Here is a 15439-nt window from a genome sequence, read left to right as displayed (position 1 = left end):
CCCTCTGGCTAAAATACCTTCTCCTCATCTTTGTGCTAAAGGGATTCTGAGGCTGTGCCTTCTGGTCCCATTGGAACGTCCTCTCTCCACATCCACTATCTGGGCTTTTTAATATTCGGTAGGTTTCAAAGTGATGTTCACCTCTCATTCTTCTAAACTCCAGTGAGTACAGCCCCAGAGACATCAAATGGTCCTAATGTGTTAGCCCTTTTATTCCCTAGATCATTAATTGTAAGTACACACATAAAATGCTGGAGGAACTCAGCAGGCCAGAGAGCATCTATGGAAAAAAGTCCAGTTGATGTTTCTGGCCAAGACTCTTCATCAGTCCTGACGAAGGGTCTTGGCCCAAAGCGTCGACTGTATTTTTCTTCATAGATGCTGCCTGATCTGCTGAGTTCCTCCAGCATTTTGTGTGTGTGCTTGGATTTCCAGCATCTGCAGATTCTCTCTTGTTTACCATTCATTGTAAACCGCCTCTGGGCCCTCTCGGATGCCAGCACATCCCTTCTTAGAAACGGGATCTAAATTTATTTTCTTTTCAAAAGGCACAAGTCCTAATGGTATGCTTTAAAAGTTTATTTTCAATTACTGGGAAAATGATTACACTAAAGAAAGTTATGTAGTTTTGCATCTGTTACTTGCTGTCAACTATCTAAAACAGACTTATGCATTAATGATAAACTGAACATGGTGACAACAGGAGATTCTGCAAATGCAGGAACTTCAGATTAACACACACAAAATGCTGAAGGAACTCTGTAGGTCAGGCAAGATCTATGCAGAGGAATAAGGAAATGATGTTTTAGGTCAAGACTCTTCATCAGGATTAATGAAGAGTCTAGGCCCAAAATATGGACTCTTTGTTCCTCTCCATAAAAGCTGCCTGACCTGCTGAGTTCCTTCAGCATTTTGTGTATGTGATGCTGTGATTAGAATGGTTCTTAATGATAAAGCTGACTATATCCGTGCAGGCTAACAGAGAATTGCCTCAAAATTCTTGAGTACAATTTTTCCCCCAAACAAGAATTGAGAATTTGAAAACATTGGCTAATCGTGCTTTTGGCAGCTTTTGCATTCAGCAATCTACAAATAAGTTTAAACAGATGCAAGAGGCAAAAGAAAGTATATGGTTTTTACAATTGCTGCGATTTTGAATGTAATGTGAATGCATTTACCTGGAAGGCTGATTCATGAAAAAGAAATGCTTGCCCACAACATTTGACATCATACCATCTGACATGATGGATGATGCCATTGTTATACAGTACTGGGCAAAGGTCTTAGACATTATAAAGCAAAGATTCTTTCAAAAATAATGAAATGAAAAGTTTCTAAATATCAAAAAGTTTATAATAAAGAGCAGTAAACAGTAAAAGATTAAATCAAATTAATACTGGGTGTAACCACACTTTACCTTTAAAACTGCAACAATACTCTTAGGTACATTGTTGAGCAGTTTTAGAAGAAAATTGGCTGGTAGATTATTCCAAGCATCTTGGAGAACTTGCTGCTCTTCTGCAGATTTTGGCTGTCTCATTTGCTTTGTCTGTGCAGGTAATCCCAGACAACTTCAATAACGTTGGGATCAGGGCTCCATGGAGACCACACCATCCGAAACTGTATAAAATATCTAGGGTGCCTCGGACTTTTGAACAGTACTGTATATACCCTAGGGTTCCTTTACTGTTCAGGAAGATATTGGAGGTACGGACGCACAGAAAACATCATCAGACAGTACACAGAAGTGAAACCAATGCTGCACTCAAGTACACAAAGGAGATGAATACAATTATGGCATGTCATGCTTCAGAATAAAAACTGGAGAAGAGTGCAATTGGTAGAAAACGGTGACACACCAGCTCTCTCCAGCAGTGACAACTCTATCCAAATGCTCCTTCTGAGGGAGAAAACTAGCTGAAATCAAACTTACACTGGTTCCAACCCCAATATCAGATCTGTGTGCAAAAAGAATACAACTTAAGAAACAAGATCATGGGTGATATTTTACTTCACTGCCACTTTTCTACACATCTTCTTAATTCCTAAAGGTTTCTCACATTGTCAAGCAAGTGTATTCACATTCATGCCCTGACTGCAATTAAAGATTAGCCTTGCCGCACGTACACTGAAACATATAGTGAAGTTTGTCATTCGTGTTAACAGTCCGAGTATTGCACTCAAGTATTAGTATGTTTCCAGCACCAACATAGCATGTCCACAACTTACGAACCCTAGCCCATACGTCTTTTTTGGAATGTGGCAGGAAGAGGAAACGCACCTGGTCATGGGGAGAATGTTTCAACTCCTTACAGACATCGGCAGGAACTGAGCCCCAATCAATAATTGCTCTCGTTCCAAGTTTACACTTCCGTGCTGCTCATATGACACGAAGCTGGGCGGCAGTGTTCGCTGTGAGGAGGATGCTAAGAGGATACAGGGTGACTTGGATAGGTTAGGTGAATGGGCAAATTCATGGCAGATGCAATTTAATGTGGATAAATGTGAAGTTATCCATTTTGGTGGCAAAAACAGGAAAACAGATTATTATCTGAATGGTGGCCGATTCGGAAAAGGGGTGATGCAACGAGACCTGGGTGTCATTATACACCAGTCATTGAAAGTGGGCATGCAGGTACAGCAGGCGGTGAAAAAGGCAAATGGTATGCTGGCATTCATAGCAAGAGGATTCGAGTACAGGAGCAGGGAGGTACTACTGAAGTTGTACAAGGCCTTGGTGAGACCGCACCTGGAGTATTATGTGCAGTTTTGGTCCCCTAATCTGAGGAAAGACATTCTTGCCATAGAGGGAGTACAAAGAAGGTTCACCAGATTGATTCCTGGGATGGCAGGACTTTCATATGATGAAAGACTGGATCGACTAGGCTTATACTCGTTGGAATTTAGAAGATTGAGGGAGGATCTGATTGAAACGTATAAAATCCTAAAGGGATTGGACAGGCTAGATGCAGGAAGATTGTTCCCGATGTTGGGGAAGTCCAGAACGAGGGGTCACAGTTTGAGGTTAAAGGGGAAGCCTTTTAGGACTGAGGTTAGGAAAAACTTCTTCACACAGAGAGTGGTGAATCTGTGGAATTGTCTGCCACAGGAAACAGTTGAGGCCAGTTCATTAGCTATATTTAAGAGGGCGTTAGATATGCCTTTGTGGCTAAAGGGATCAGGGGGTATGGAGGGAAGGCTGGTACAGGGTTCTGAGTTGGATGATCAGCCATGATCGTACTGATTGGCGGTGCAGGCTCGAAGGGCCGAATGGCCTACTCCTGCACCTATTTTCTATGTTTCTATATTGCTAAGGAGTTTTTAAAAACACTTTCATCGCACTGGATTTTATTTAAAAGTTCATTATTCAGTGTCTTGCCAAACGTGGCCTGAGAAGGTAATGGTCAGCCACCAGTTTAGGTCGCTGCTATCAGGGAGGATGTCTCAGGACCGAAATGCAGTGACAAGAAAAGGAACAGTGATTCTTTTCCAAGGCAGGATGATGCTTTGACATGGAGGAAAGCCTGTATGTGGTGCTGTTCCCATCAGCCTGGTATCCTGGTACTACTTGGGAGCACAGTGTCATAGGTTTGGGAGATGTCGTAGGAACCAAAGTAAGTAATGGCAGTTCATTTTGTTGATGGTGCAATTGAAGCCATTATGAATCGTAGGTAGAGAGAATTAATATCTAGAGTGATCAGTGAAGTACTATTCAGGCTGGCTGCATTGTCCTTGCTAACGGTTAATTTTGAACTTCCCTACTTCTGAATTAATAATAGACAGGAGATCATTGGTGAAGCTGCTGAACATGGTTGGGTGACTTTACTTTGAAGAATTCCTGAAGCAATGGCCTGAGTCTAAAGTGATGACAGTGGTAGCAACCACTACCACCTACCTTTGCGCAATGTACGAGTTCAATCACTAGAGTGTTATTTCCCTATGATGCCCATTGATTCCAGTTTTACTGGGGCATACAGGGCTACAAGCATGCTAAGCATGTTTTTTGATGTTGAATTCCATTATTCCCTCTCCACCACTGAAATTAGCTTCTTTGGAACATGTTTGGACCAAGGCTGTGAGGAGGTATGGAGATGAGTGGTCCTGGCCAAACCCAAGCTGGGCATCACTGATCAGATTATTGTTTGGCAAGTTCTGCTTGAAAGTAGAATCCATCTATTTTTTCAATAATTGAGAGGAGACTCATTGGATGGTAATTGGATTGCATTAAGTCAAGTCAAGTATGCTCATCTTTTTATGTTTAGAGCAACATTCAACATTATTAGGTAGATACTATATACAGGAGCATCTCTGCTAGAGATATGGCTGGTTCTGGAGCACATCTTCATTTCCACAACAGGTTTGATTCACAACCATATTCCCCATGACCACCTGCACCCCTTATTGAATCACAACACAGATGTTGTCTGGGCATTATGTATCCAGCTCGCGCAGATATCTCATGAAATTATTCACACTAAATTAAACCGGTTGAAGACTGCCTTCCTTGTTGGTGGGCTCTTGGAAGATGACATTAATTACCCTCTTGGTACCTCTGGCCAAACGCGGTTGCGAATGTTTCAGACTCTCCTCTGTGGTCCACCATTGCTGAGGATGGGAATGTTCTTGGAGTCAGAGTCATAGAGCAGTAAACATAGAAGCAGGCACTTTGGCCCATCTAGTCTGTGCTGAACTATTATTCTGCCTGTTCCCATCAAATTCCAACTGCATCATAATCTTCCACATGCTTCCCATCCATGTGATCTCCTCTCATTAATTTTAAATTTTCCACAGGCAGAGATGACTAAATTTAGTAAGACTGCAGAGTGATCTGATCCATTGGTTGTGAAATCACTTATTTCTGTTGATTGCATGCTGATTGGCTTGCATGCTGCCCTGTGTTGCAACTTCTTCAGCTTATGTTTTTAAGCTTGCCTAGTGTTGCTGACCATGCCTTCCACAATGCTTATTGAACCAGAGGTTTGACATTTGGAGAGTATATTGACTGGCTGCATCACTGCCTGGTATGGAAACACGATTGCCCTTGAATGGAAAGTCCAGCAAAAAGTGGTGTTTATGATCCAGTCCATTGTGGGTACAGACCTCCCCACCATTAGACACATCTACATGAAACACTGTTTCAGGAAATCAGCATCCATCAACAGGGATGCCCACCATCTGGAAGACTCTCTCTTCTCACTGCTGCCATCATGAAGGTGGTACAGGAACCTCAGAACTCAAACCACCAGGTTCAGGAACAGTTATTACCCCTCAATCATTAGGCTCTTGAACCAAAGGGGATAACTTCACTTGCCCCATTGTTGAAATGTTCATCTCATGTTCTTGATATTTATTTATCATTATTATTTCTTCTTTTTCTATTTGCAGTTTGTTGTATTTTGCACTCTGGTTGAATGCCTAGGTGGGCAGTGTTTCATCGATTCTGTAAGAGTTGTTATTCTATAGATTTATTGAGTATGCCCACAAAAAAATGAATCTCGGGGTTGCATATGGTGACATAAATGTACTTTAATAATAAATTTACTTTGAACTTTGATTAAGAGATGTTCTAGGCCTTAAGGGTCTATGTTCCCTGCTGCTGTTCATGGTCACAGTGCAGCAGGGATGTCCATTTCAGAGCTGCTAGATCATGTCCACACCAACGAGGGAATCCTCAATGTGAAGAAAATTGTCTCTACAGGCACTATTCCATAGTCACTGCGACCTACACCATTATAGCCAGACAATCCTACCACAGTTAGATGCTGAGAATGAAGTGTGGCTAAGTACAGATCCAATGGCGTATTTAAGATTGCTGATAACAGGATTGTTGCTGGCCCGATCAAATGTTGTGACAAATTGGCATATAGGAGATTGAAAATCTCGTTGAATGGTGTCACAACAACCACCCCTCAACGTCAGCAAAACTGAGAAGGGCTTATTCAATCGACTGCGAAAGGATTATCAACTACACGAGGAAGTCCTCATAAGGGGAGCCACATAAGTGGCTCTTGAATCATATATAATAAATCAGACTGAATAAGGAGGGCAAATATCTTCCCCTGAAGTACATTAGTGAACAAAATGTTTCACTGTTTATTATTAGAATTGTAACAATTATAGTTATTAATTATTCTAACAATTCTGGTTTATTTACTGGAATTTAACTCCACAGCTGCCATGGTGGAATTTGACTCGGGTCTCCAAATTATTGTCCACATGTACAATTTTGAATTTAAAAAAAATGATAAGGACTCAGAAGCACTCTGCAAATCAGGTCGCTCAGAAAAAGAAAAAAAAACCTGGGTTAATATTTCAGGCCACTGACCTTTTATCAGAACTGGGAAATTGAGGAAATGGGTTATGTTTGAAGCTGCAAAGAAGAGGAAGAAACAAGAGGCATATCTTGGAAATGCTAACCTATTGGCAGATTGAGACATTTGAAAAGTTAACCTGTTTCTCCCAATGAGGTGTATGATTAGATGGCAAACAGCAACGTCTGCTTTTCTCACCTACTTCGATACAACAGCTGAGCAAGTAGGAGCAGATTATAGTTCTATCTACTGACCACTGACAATAAACTCCTCTCACTTAAATTGTTCCCCTGCTAAAAACTATTATTCATTTTGGGAAATCGTTCATTCATTTGTCTTATGGATTACATGGCCTTGCCAATACATCGCTCAGGTGCTGTATCTACAGAGGGGCCCAGCAAAAATATATTTGACCCTTTCCTCAGAAAAAGTGCTCACTTATTTGTGAACCCTTCAACTTCCTTGTGCATCAACCAACCTCAAGTCTGCCAACTTATGTTGAATTATGGGAGACTTCAAGATCGCAAGAGATTACAGAGTGCTGTAAACTCAGCCAGCTCCACCACAGGCTTAAGCCTCCTCGTTTCTGATCCTGAATCTACTTGCAATATTTAGTCAATATCCAAACTCACTTCACTTTGAAACCTCAGCATCAGGACTCAATGCCAAAGAAATACTTCTGCTGAATATCTTCCCTGAACATGTGGCGTATGGTCCCGAGTCAGTCCTGAATCTAACTGAGATAATCCAATATCCTCACAATAGCACTTATCAATTTCAATATCCTGTGTAGATTATGGATTAGAACAGTCAAGGCACTTTGCTGGCAACAGTTATTCATTCTCCCCTCAAAAAAAAATGTGGGCAGCAGATGAGGTCGGTGTCAGGATCAAAGGTGTCTACATTGTTGACAGCAGTGATCTAACGGCATAGGTTAAGAGCAGCCAATTCTTCACAGGCTGGACCATCTTCTATACTCAGTAGACACTTTATTAGGTACAGGAGGCCCCGAACAAAGCGGCGCCTGAGTGTACGCTCATGGTCTTCTGCCGCTGTAGCCCATCCATTCCAAGGTTGCGCGTCCAGAGATGCTTGTCTGCACACCACTGTTGTAATGTGTGGTTACGTGAGTTGCTGTCACCTTCCTGTCAGCTTGAACCAGCTGGCCATTCTCCTTTGACCTCTTTCATCAACAAGATGCCCTCAGCCACAGAACAGACACTTGCTGGATGCTGTTTTTTTTTTTGTTTCGTGCATCATTCTCTGTAAACATTAGAGAGTATTGTGCGTGGAAATCCCGAGAAATCAGCAGTTCCTGAGATACTCAAACCACTCCGTCTAGTACCAGTAATCACTCCATGGTCAAAGTCACTTGGATCATATTTCTTTCCCCATTCTGATGTTTGGTCTGAGAACAACTGAACCTCTTGACCATATCTGGGCACTTTCATGCCACATGATTGGCTGATTAGATATTGACATTAATGAGGTGTACCTAATAAAGTGGCCACTGTGTGTATTCTTGGTGAATAGCATCCCTGAACACGTGATGTATAATCCCGAGTCAGTACTGAATCTTACTGCGATAATCCAATATACTGACATTAGCACTAAACAGTTTCAATGTCCTGTGTAGATTGTGGAAAAACAGCCAAGGCACCTTGCCAATCAATTGTTACTCTTTCTCCCCTCACAGGCTTAACTTTCAATATGAAAGTAGCAAAGAAACACTGGAGAGGAGGAGTGAAAGATATTAGGCATTATTGAGCAATTAACACTACCCAATGGTTTTTATATGGTATGTGTAAGCTGTAAGTCAATTTTCTTAAAGTAGTAATATAGTCAGCATATGTGAATGGCTTTGAAATACCAACTGGTACATCACAGCATGGAACTGTATAAAACTGAACACATTCATGGGAATGCTTGTCCGTGGTCACTAGTGGTAGTATGTTGTCCTGTATTCAGTTCCATTCACCTTCGAACTAAATAGTGCATAAACCATTACCAAAGGGAGACAAATTTCTAGGCCAACACATTCAGCAAACTGACACGTTCAGTGACTTCGCTTGTTAGCTGGTGAATTTAAGACTGCCTTGGTGAAAAATGCTAAACATTTTGCGCTTATTCAGTAACTTTTAACTCTGTATTTCAAAATAAACTTTTGCAAAAACAGGTTTAAATTAAAGAGCTCCATGGCAAAATCTCTAACAATATCAGCTCCCTCCCAAAGTAAAATCATTATCATTCATGGCCTGTTACGAGATTTACAAAGCATCAAAAATGAGCTTTTGCCAAAAACATTAAAAGAACAGGAGTACTGTACATCTACAATTTCATTAAACTATGCTGAAATTCAATATAGCAGATGCACAATTGCACCATCTGGATCAGGAACACCAATTTAGTAGTCAGCCTCATCAAACACACAGTTTTCTTCCCCCACAATCTCTGACAAGCTCAGAATGTGTCATTGCCTTTGATTTTTTTCTCTTCTTGTCAATTCAAACACTCTGAACAGTTAAACAACATCTCACTTCTCTGAGCCCCAGCTAGTCTCGACTCGACTCGTACATTGATTAGCCACGCTGCTGGTAGGGACATCCTCCTCCAGCTGCTCCATTAACATTCAGCAAAAAAAAATAAATCCGCTTATTGAATCGAGATCCCCTTCTGCATGCTTTTTACCTGTTTGTCTGCTGCAGATCAGAAAACCATTCTTGTGGTCTGAGATAACTCTGCCCCACATAGTGGAGTGTTAAGTATGAAACCAAAAGTAATCCAGAATTGACCATAAAAGTACCAGTGGCAGTTCCGTAAGACTTCTTTAAAAAAGTATCCTACTTGAGGCCCATTTTGTTGAGCTGACCTCAGACGCAATCCTGAGGGTGAAGACAAACGGCTTTTTTTTTTGGTTTCCTGCTGCTGTAATCCCGAGGATATCATGCAGCCCCCCGAGCTGCTGCGATACACTGATATAGACAGCCTGTAGTGCGAGGATGTGATCTCACTCTGAGCTGCACTGTGTGCTCACTGACAAATTCAATAGCGCCGAATCTCCTCCCACCAGGCTCTGGTCTGCCACTTACTATCTTTGCCCGTTAGCTTTCACAGGCTGCCGAGAGCAGAGGGGGGAGAAAGACAAAAAAAATCCAATCTGCCCAAAAAGATTTAGAAGTTTTCTTCATTCGTGCTCACGTAGTTCCCAGTTTTATCGTCTAGGCCTTGTTGCACAGCTACCACTTAAATGCAGAACGTGGCTTCTAGTGGGGATTGTTTCTTCATTACGTTCGCTGTGTCCTAGGGTCCACCCCTAGGCAGTGCATGTTGTCATGCATCTGCTCCACAATACATCATGTTAATTTATCCTCAATCAGTTGATATCCACTGGAAAGTGCACACATTACCGAGCCCCCTTGGAACTATCATAATTTGCCATATGGCTCCAGTTTATGTGAATTACTCAGATGAATGCTCTGCTGTAGAACAGACCCATTTTTTAAAGAAATATAGCATCATATTTCCAGTAGTCTGAGTTTTAGATTTTGAGTATAGTGTTCCAGCTCGTTTTTCAAATGACTTTTTTTTTTGAAACGTGGACATTTTGAAAATAACTTTTTAATTTACTTGACAGTTGGAGGCTTGCAGATCCTGATTCATTATTTATCTATTTTGTTCAGTTTTGCCTGCACAGTGGCCTTGGATCAGACCCTCCATTAATAACCATTACTGAAGTAGGCTTGGAGCATGAGATTCTATACTGCATTTTACACACAAGAAATTCTGCAGATGCTGAAAATCCAAAGCAACACACGCAAAGTGCTGGAGGAACACAGGAGTTCAGGCAGCATCAATGGACAGGAATAAACAGTCGATGTTTCAGGCCGAGACCCTTCATCAGGACTGCATTTCATTTCGAAGTATTCCGGCCCGAAACATTGACTGATCGTTTCCACGGATGCTGCCCGACCTGCTGAGTTCCTCCAGCGTGTTATGAATGTTGCTTTGACCCCAGCATCTGCAGAGAATTTTGTGTCTACATTTCATTTTTAGCTTACTTAGTCATCGGCATCTCTCCCTTTAATTGGGGATGAAGACCCATAATTAGGTTAATTACTTGAGAAAGACAAAGAGAAGCGTGAAGTGTTCTACTGAAACACTAGAGGAATATAAAGCATCTGGAAAAGCTAGCAGGTAAAACAGCAGACAACCAGTTACAAGTAACTAACATCCCACATTCAATAATTCTGGATAGCAGTAGAGGAGGCAGAAGATCAGGCTCAGCAATAGCCGGGATTGCCCGCCAGAACACAGGGACTGTGGGAGGAAACCAGAGCACCCAGAGGAAACCCATGCAGTCACAAGGAGAATGTACAAACACCTTACAAGCAGCGGTGGGAATTGCCTACACTGTAAAGCAATGTGCTAACCACTACACTACCGTCTGGTCATTGTAAACTGTCATGTGATTAGGCTAGCGTTAAATCGGGGGCTGCTGAGTGGGTGATTGAAGGGCCTATTCCACGCTCTAAGTCAATAAATAAATAAATAAATAAATAAATTCTATAGTGCCATTGACATCAGAAGGCACTTCACATGAATATTTTCATACAAAATTTGACAGGAAAGAATATATTAAGATAATAAAGAACTTTAAGGCGGGTGCATGGTAGCATAGTAGTCATCATAATGCTTGACCCAGACAATCCAGGTTCAATTCCCGCACCACCTGTAAGGAATTTGTATGTTCTTCCTGGGACTGCACGGGTTTCCTCCAGGTGCTCTGGTTTCCTCCCACAGTCCAAACGCATGCTGGTTTGTAATCTAATTGGTCACTGTAAATTGTCCTGAGATTAGGCTAGGGTTAAATCAGGAGATTGCTGAGTGGTGTGGCTCAAAGGGCTAGAAAGATCTGCTCCAAGCTGTATCTCAATGAATAGAAATAAAATGGGACAGCCAAAGAGATCTGCTAAAGTTATCTCATGATAGCGAAGAAGGCTGAGGGAAGGAACTCCAGAGCGTAGGTTCTCAGGTACTTTTTTCAGCCAAGAAATTAAGGCGAAGTAAGCAATGGAGATTGAAAACAACAACAAAATAAGTGGTTCAGAAGAGAAATAGAGGAGATCAGAATTCTCAGAGTTGTGCAGAGTGGGAAAGTGGAATGGAAGCTGGTCATTGGGGCAGGGGTAAATAAAAAGATTGGGTGATATCTGGGAAATGTGGCCTCGGGTTATGTTAAGCATATGCAAAACAAATGTCGGTCATTGGATCTGGAGAATTAGTTTGCTCCTTCATGGGTACTAGCCTCCATAGCATCCAAGGCACCTTCCCAGAGCAGAGCCTCAAAAAGGTGGCGTCCATCTTTAAGGATATCACCTAGGACATGCCCTCTTCTCATTGTTGCCATGACGAAGGAGGTACAGAAGCCGGAAGGCACACACTCAGTAACAGCTTCTTTCCTTCTGCCATCCAATTTCTGAATGGACATTGAACTCATGAACACTATTTCACCACTGTTTTTATTTCTGTTTTTGCACTACTTATGTAATTTAACTATTTGATAGACATACATATATACACTTACTGTAATTCACATTTTTTCTATTATTATGCATTGCATTGCACTGCTGCCACAAAGTTAACAAATTTTGCGGCATATGCTGGTGATAGAAAACCCGATTCTGATTCTGGAGAAATGAGTGGTCTGATCATATACCAATACAGCACAGAACAAGCTCTCAGCCCTTTATATCTGTGAAGAACACAATGGCAAAGTAAATGAAAATTTAAATATTTTCAGCCTGTGGATAATCCATATTCCTTTATTGCATTTGCACCTGTCTGTCCAGCAGCCTCTTAAATGTCACATTCCTATTTGCTACCCCTAGCAGCCTGTTTCAAGCACTTAGCACTCTCTATATAAAAAAAACACCCTCACCTTACCTTACCCTCCCCACCCCCTCACCTTAAATGCACATCATCTACTACTTGACGTTTCTATCCTGAGGGGAAAAAAGATTCTGATTACTAATCCTGTCTCACAATTTTATAAACTATTATCAGGTCTCTCCTCAGCCACCAACACTCTAGAGAAAACAATCCAATCCTTGCAGTTCATATCCTCTTCCTTGGAGCCACTTCTAGAACCAGTCATGCTAAAATTAACTTTCTGAACAGAAATCTGTCCACTGTCCTTGCCTCAAGGCAAACTGATCTTAAAAACTACTCAGAATGAACCTGTTGTTTTGAGGCTCTGACCCGAAATAATTGGGAGTGAAAACAGAAAAGCCAAGAATCTGAATGCATTTCTCCCAAAAAGACCTTAAAAATATACAAAAGTACCTTTCAAGATGCTCTCAAGTTCATTTTGGAGATGATAAAACAATGTAGCTCACGAGGATGATACTGATACACTAACCATGACTTCATCGGTAGAATGCCGACTTCCAAATAAGAGATTGCGAGTTCATCCCATTCCAGAAATGTGGAAATAAAAACTTTGAGTTGAATCTCTGGAGGGAACGTTTTACTATCAGTGATTGTCTCTTCCGTTTGGATTATTAAACAGAGGCTCTGTAGGTTCTGTCACATATATGGAATATATGGAACAACTTCTTCCCCTCTGACGTCAGATTTCTGAATAGACATTGAACCCTTGAACACTACCTTACAACCTTCCTTAAATTTATTTTGCACTAATTATTTAATTTAACTATTTAATAAATATATTTACTATAATTCATGTTTTCTCTGTTATTATGAATTGCATCGTCCTGCTGCTGCAAAGACAACAAATTACAAGACAGATGCCAGTGATATTAAATCTGATTCTGAAAAGATCTCAAAGCAAAAATGTGAAGAGAAGGGAAGTTATCCCAGAGTTCTGAACAATACTTATTTCTCAAATAGCATTACTAGATCATCAGGTCACTATTAGTTTGCTGAATATATTTTGTTTAACATCAGAACTTTACACTTCCCTGACTGTAAAACTTCCCAGCATTGGAAGGTAGGAAAAGGAGTTACAAATGCATAGTTTTGATGAGATGCTCTTGGACTGTCAAGGGAAAAAGTACCGGTGAGATTGAAGGCAACATTTCAGTGATAGAAATTATGTCAAAAGACAGCAAAGTGATGAATCTAGGTTTATAAATATTGCACAAAATGACTTACCCATCTAATTATAAATCCATTAGTGTCACACTGATGAATCAAAAACCTGATTAATGAAGGTATGGGCTAATGAAGGATAGAAATTTGAAAAGGTCATCCCTAATTGAGTTATTCTAGTAATTTCTAGCTGCATACTGCATATGTAATAGGGACTGCAATAAAAGTGGCAGATTGTGCTTTTAAGAAACATATGATAAAGTGGCATATAAGCAGCATGTTGTGCAGTTTAAGACTCAAAAGGGTAGAATCCTCAGTCATCTTTTTTTAAGGTGCCATATAATAGCAACTGTTCATTATATTCAATTTCAGAAATTTGGGTTTAGAAATACACTTCAGGAGCAGAATAAAATGCATTGCCATGGTAATATTGCATAATAAGCATGAGTGAAGGACAGGTTTCTACCTGCAGTCTCTAAAGCTAAGTGGATGGTCTACCAATGCAAAGTACAATCGCAAATCCTGGTTATGCGACCACTGATGCCAGGCAGACTGTCGCGGAAGAGTATTGACACCCATCTTGTAAAGACACTGCCCAGGAGAAGGCAATGGCAAACTGCATCTGTAGAAAAATTTTCCAAGAATAATCATGGTCATATAAAGACCATGATTGCCTACGTCATATGACATGGCACATAAAGATGGCTAGTGCAAAGAGAGGAATAGTTAAAGTGTACCACATTGTTAAAGTATACAGCAGGCAATTATTTTTTTTTCCTTTTAGGTTACAAAATATAATTGATGATGTTCCCAGGGTTTATATTAGAACCTCCATACACAGAAGTTATATAGATAGTGGTAGGGGTTAATATCAACGTTTCTCAAACAATACCAATACTGTGCTGTCCTATGGTCTACAAGAAGCATAATTCAATGACTAGTATTCTTCCCAGCACCGAAATGTCTAATACTAGAAAGCATGCATCTAATGTGAAAGGGGAGCAACACACATCAAAGTTGCTGGTGAACGCAGCAGGCCAAGCAGCATCTGTAGGAAGAGGAGCAGTCGACGTTTCAGGCCGAGACCCTTCGTCAGGACTAACTGAAGGAAGAGTTAGTAAGGGATTTGAAAGTTGGAGGGGGAGGGGGAGATCCAAAATGATAGGAGAAGACAGGAGGGGGAGGGATAGAGCCAAGAGCTGGACAGGTGATAGGCAAAAGGGGATACGAGAGGATCATGGGACAGGAGGTCTGGGAAGAAAGACGGGGGGGGGGGGACCCAGAGGATGGGCAAGAGGTATATTCAGAGGGACAGAGGGAGAAAAAGGAGATTGAGAGAAAGAATATAAAAATAAGTAACAGATGGGGTACGAGGGGGAGGTGGGGCCTAGCGGAAGTTAGAAAAGTCGATGTTCATGCCATCAGGTTGGAGGCTACCCAGACGGAACCCTCTGTCCCTCTGAATATACCTCTTGCCCATCCTCTGGGTCCCCCGCCCCTTGTCTTTCTTCCCGGACCTCCTGTCCCATGATCCTCTCGTATCCCCTTTTGCCTATCACCTGTCCAGCTCTTGGCTCTATCCCTCCCCCTCCTGTCTTCTCCTATCATTTTGGATCTCCCCCTGCCCCTCCAACTTTCAAATCCCTTACTCACTCTTCCTTCAGTTAGTCCTGACGAAGGGTCTCGGCCTGAAACGTCGACTGCACCTCTTCCTACAGATGCTGCCTGGCCTGCTGCGTTCACCAGCAACTTTGATGTGTGTTGCTTGAATTTCCAGCATCTGCAGAATTCCTGTTGTAATGTGAAAGGGGGTAAGTTCAATGAAGATGTGTGGAACAGCCACACGCATATACACACACACACACCACACACACAAATGAGTGATACATACCAGGGATGGTGGTGGAGGCAAATCCAACAGACTGTTCAAGAGGTTCTGAGATTGACACATCAATATGTAGGATGTGAAGAGACATGGGCATTGTGTGTGCAGAAGGGATTAGTTTATATAGTCTTTT

General features: G+C 41.4%; 1 protein-coding gene across 3 annotated transcripts in view; it reads right to left on the bottom strand.

Annotated features, from left to right (window-relative positions):
• cep85l (centrosomal protein 85, like) overlaps window positions 1-15439 on the bottom strand; it is a 343531-nt gene that overhangs the window by 288275 nt on the left and 39817 nt on the right. For 2 of the 3 annotated variants that reach the window (XM_072251604.1, XM_072251605.1), the window contains exon 1: window positions 9000-9576. The exons of the other annotated variant lie outside the window; for it this stretch is intronic. In XM_072251604.1, coding sequence (XP_072107705.1) covers window positions 9000-9060 — 61 coding nt within the window. In that variant the 5' untranslated portion in view covers window positions 9061-9576. Of the gene's footprint in view, window positions 1-8999; window positions 9577-15439 lie in introns of those variants that run through there. 3 annotated transcript variants of the gene reach the window in all.

The sequence above is a fragment of the Mobula birostris genome, chromosome 2 (assembly GCF_030028105.1).
Source record: "Mobula birostris isolate sMobBir1 chromosome 2, sMobBir1.hap1, whole genome shotgun sequence".
Lineage (NCBI taxonomy): Eukaryota > Metazoa > Chordata > Chondrichthyes > Myliobatiformes > Myliobatidae > Mobula > Mobula birostris.
The sequence above is the reverse complement of the archived record's forward strand: the minus strand, read 5'-3'. Positions and strand labels throughout refer to the sequence as shown.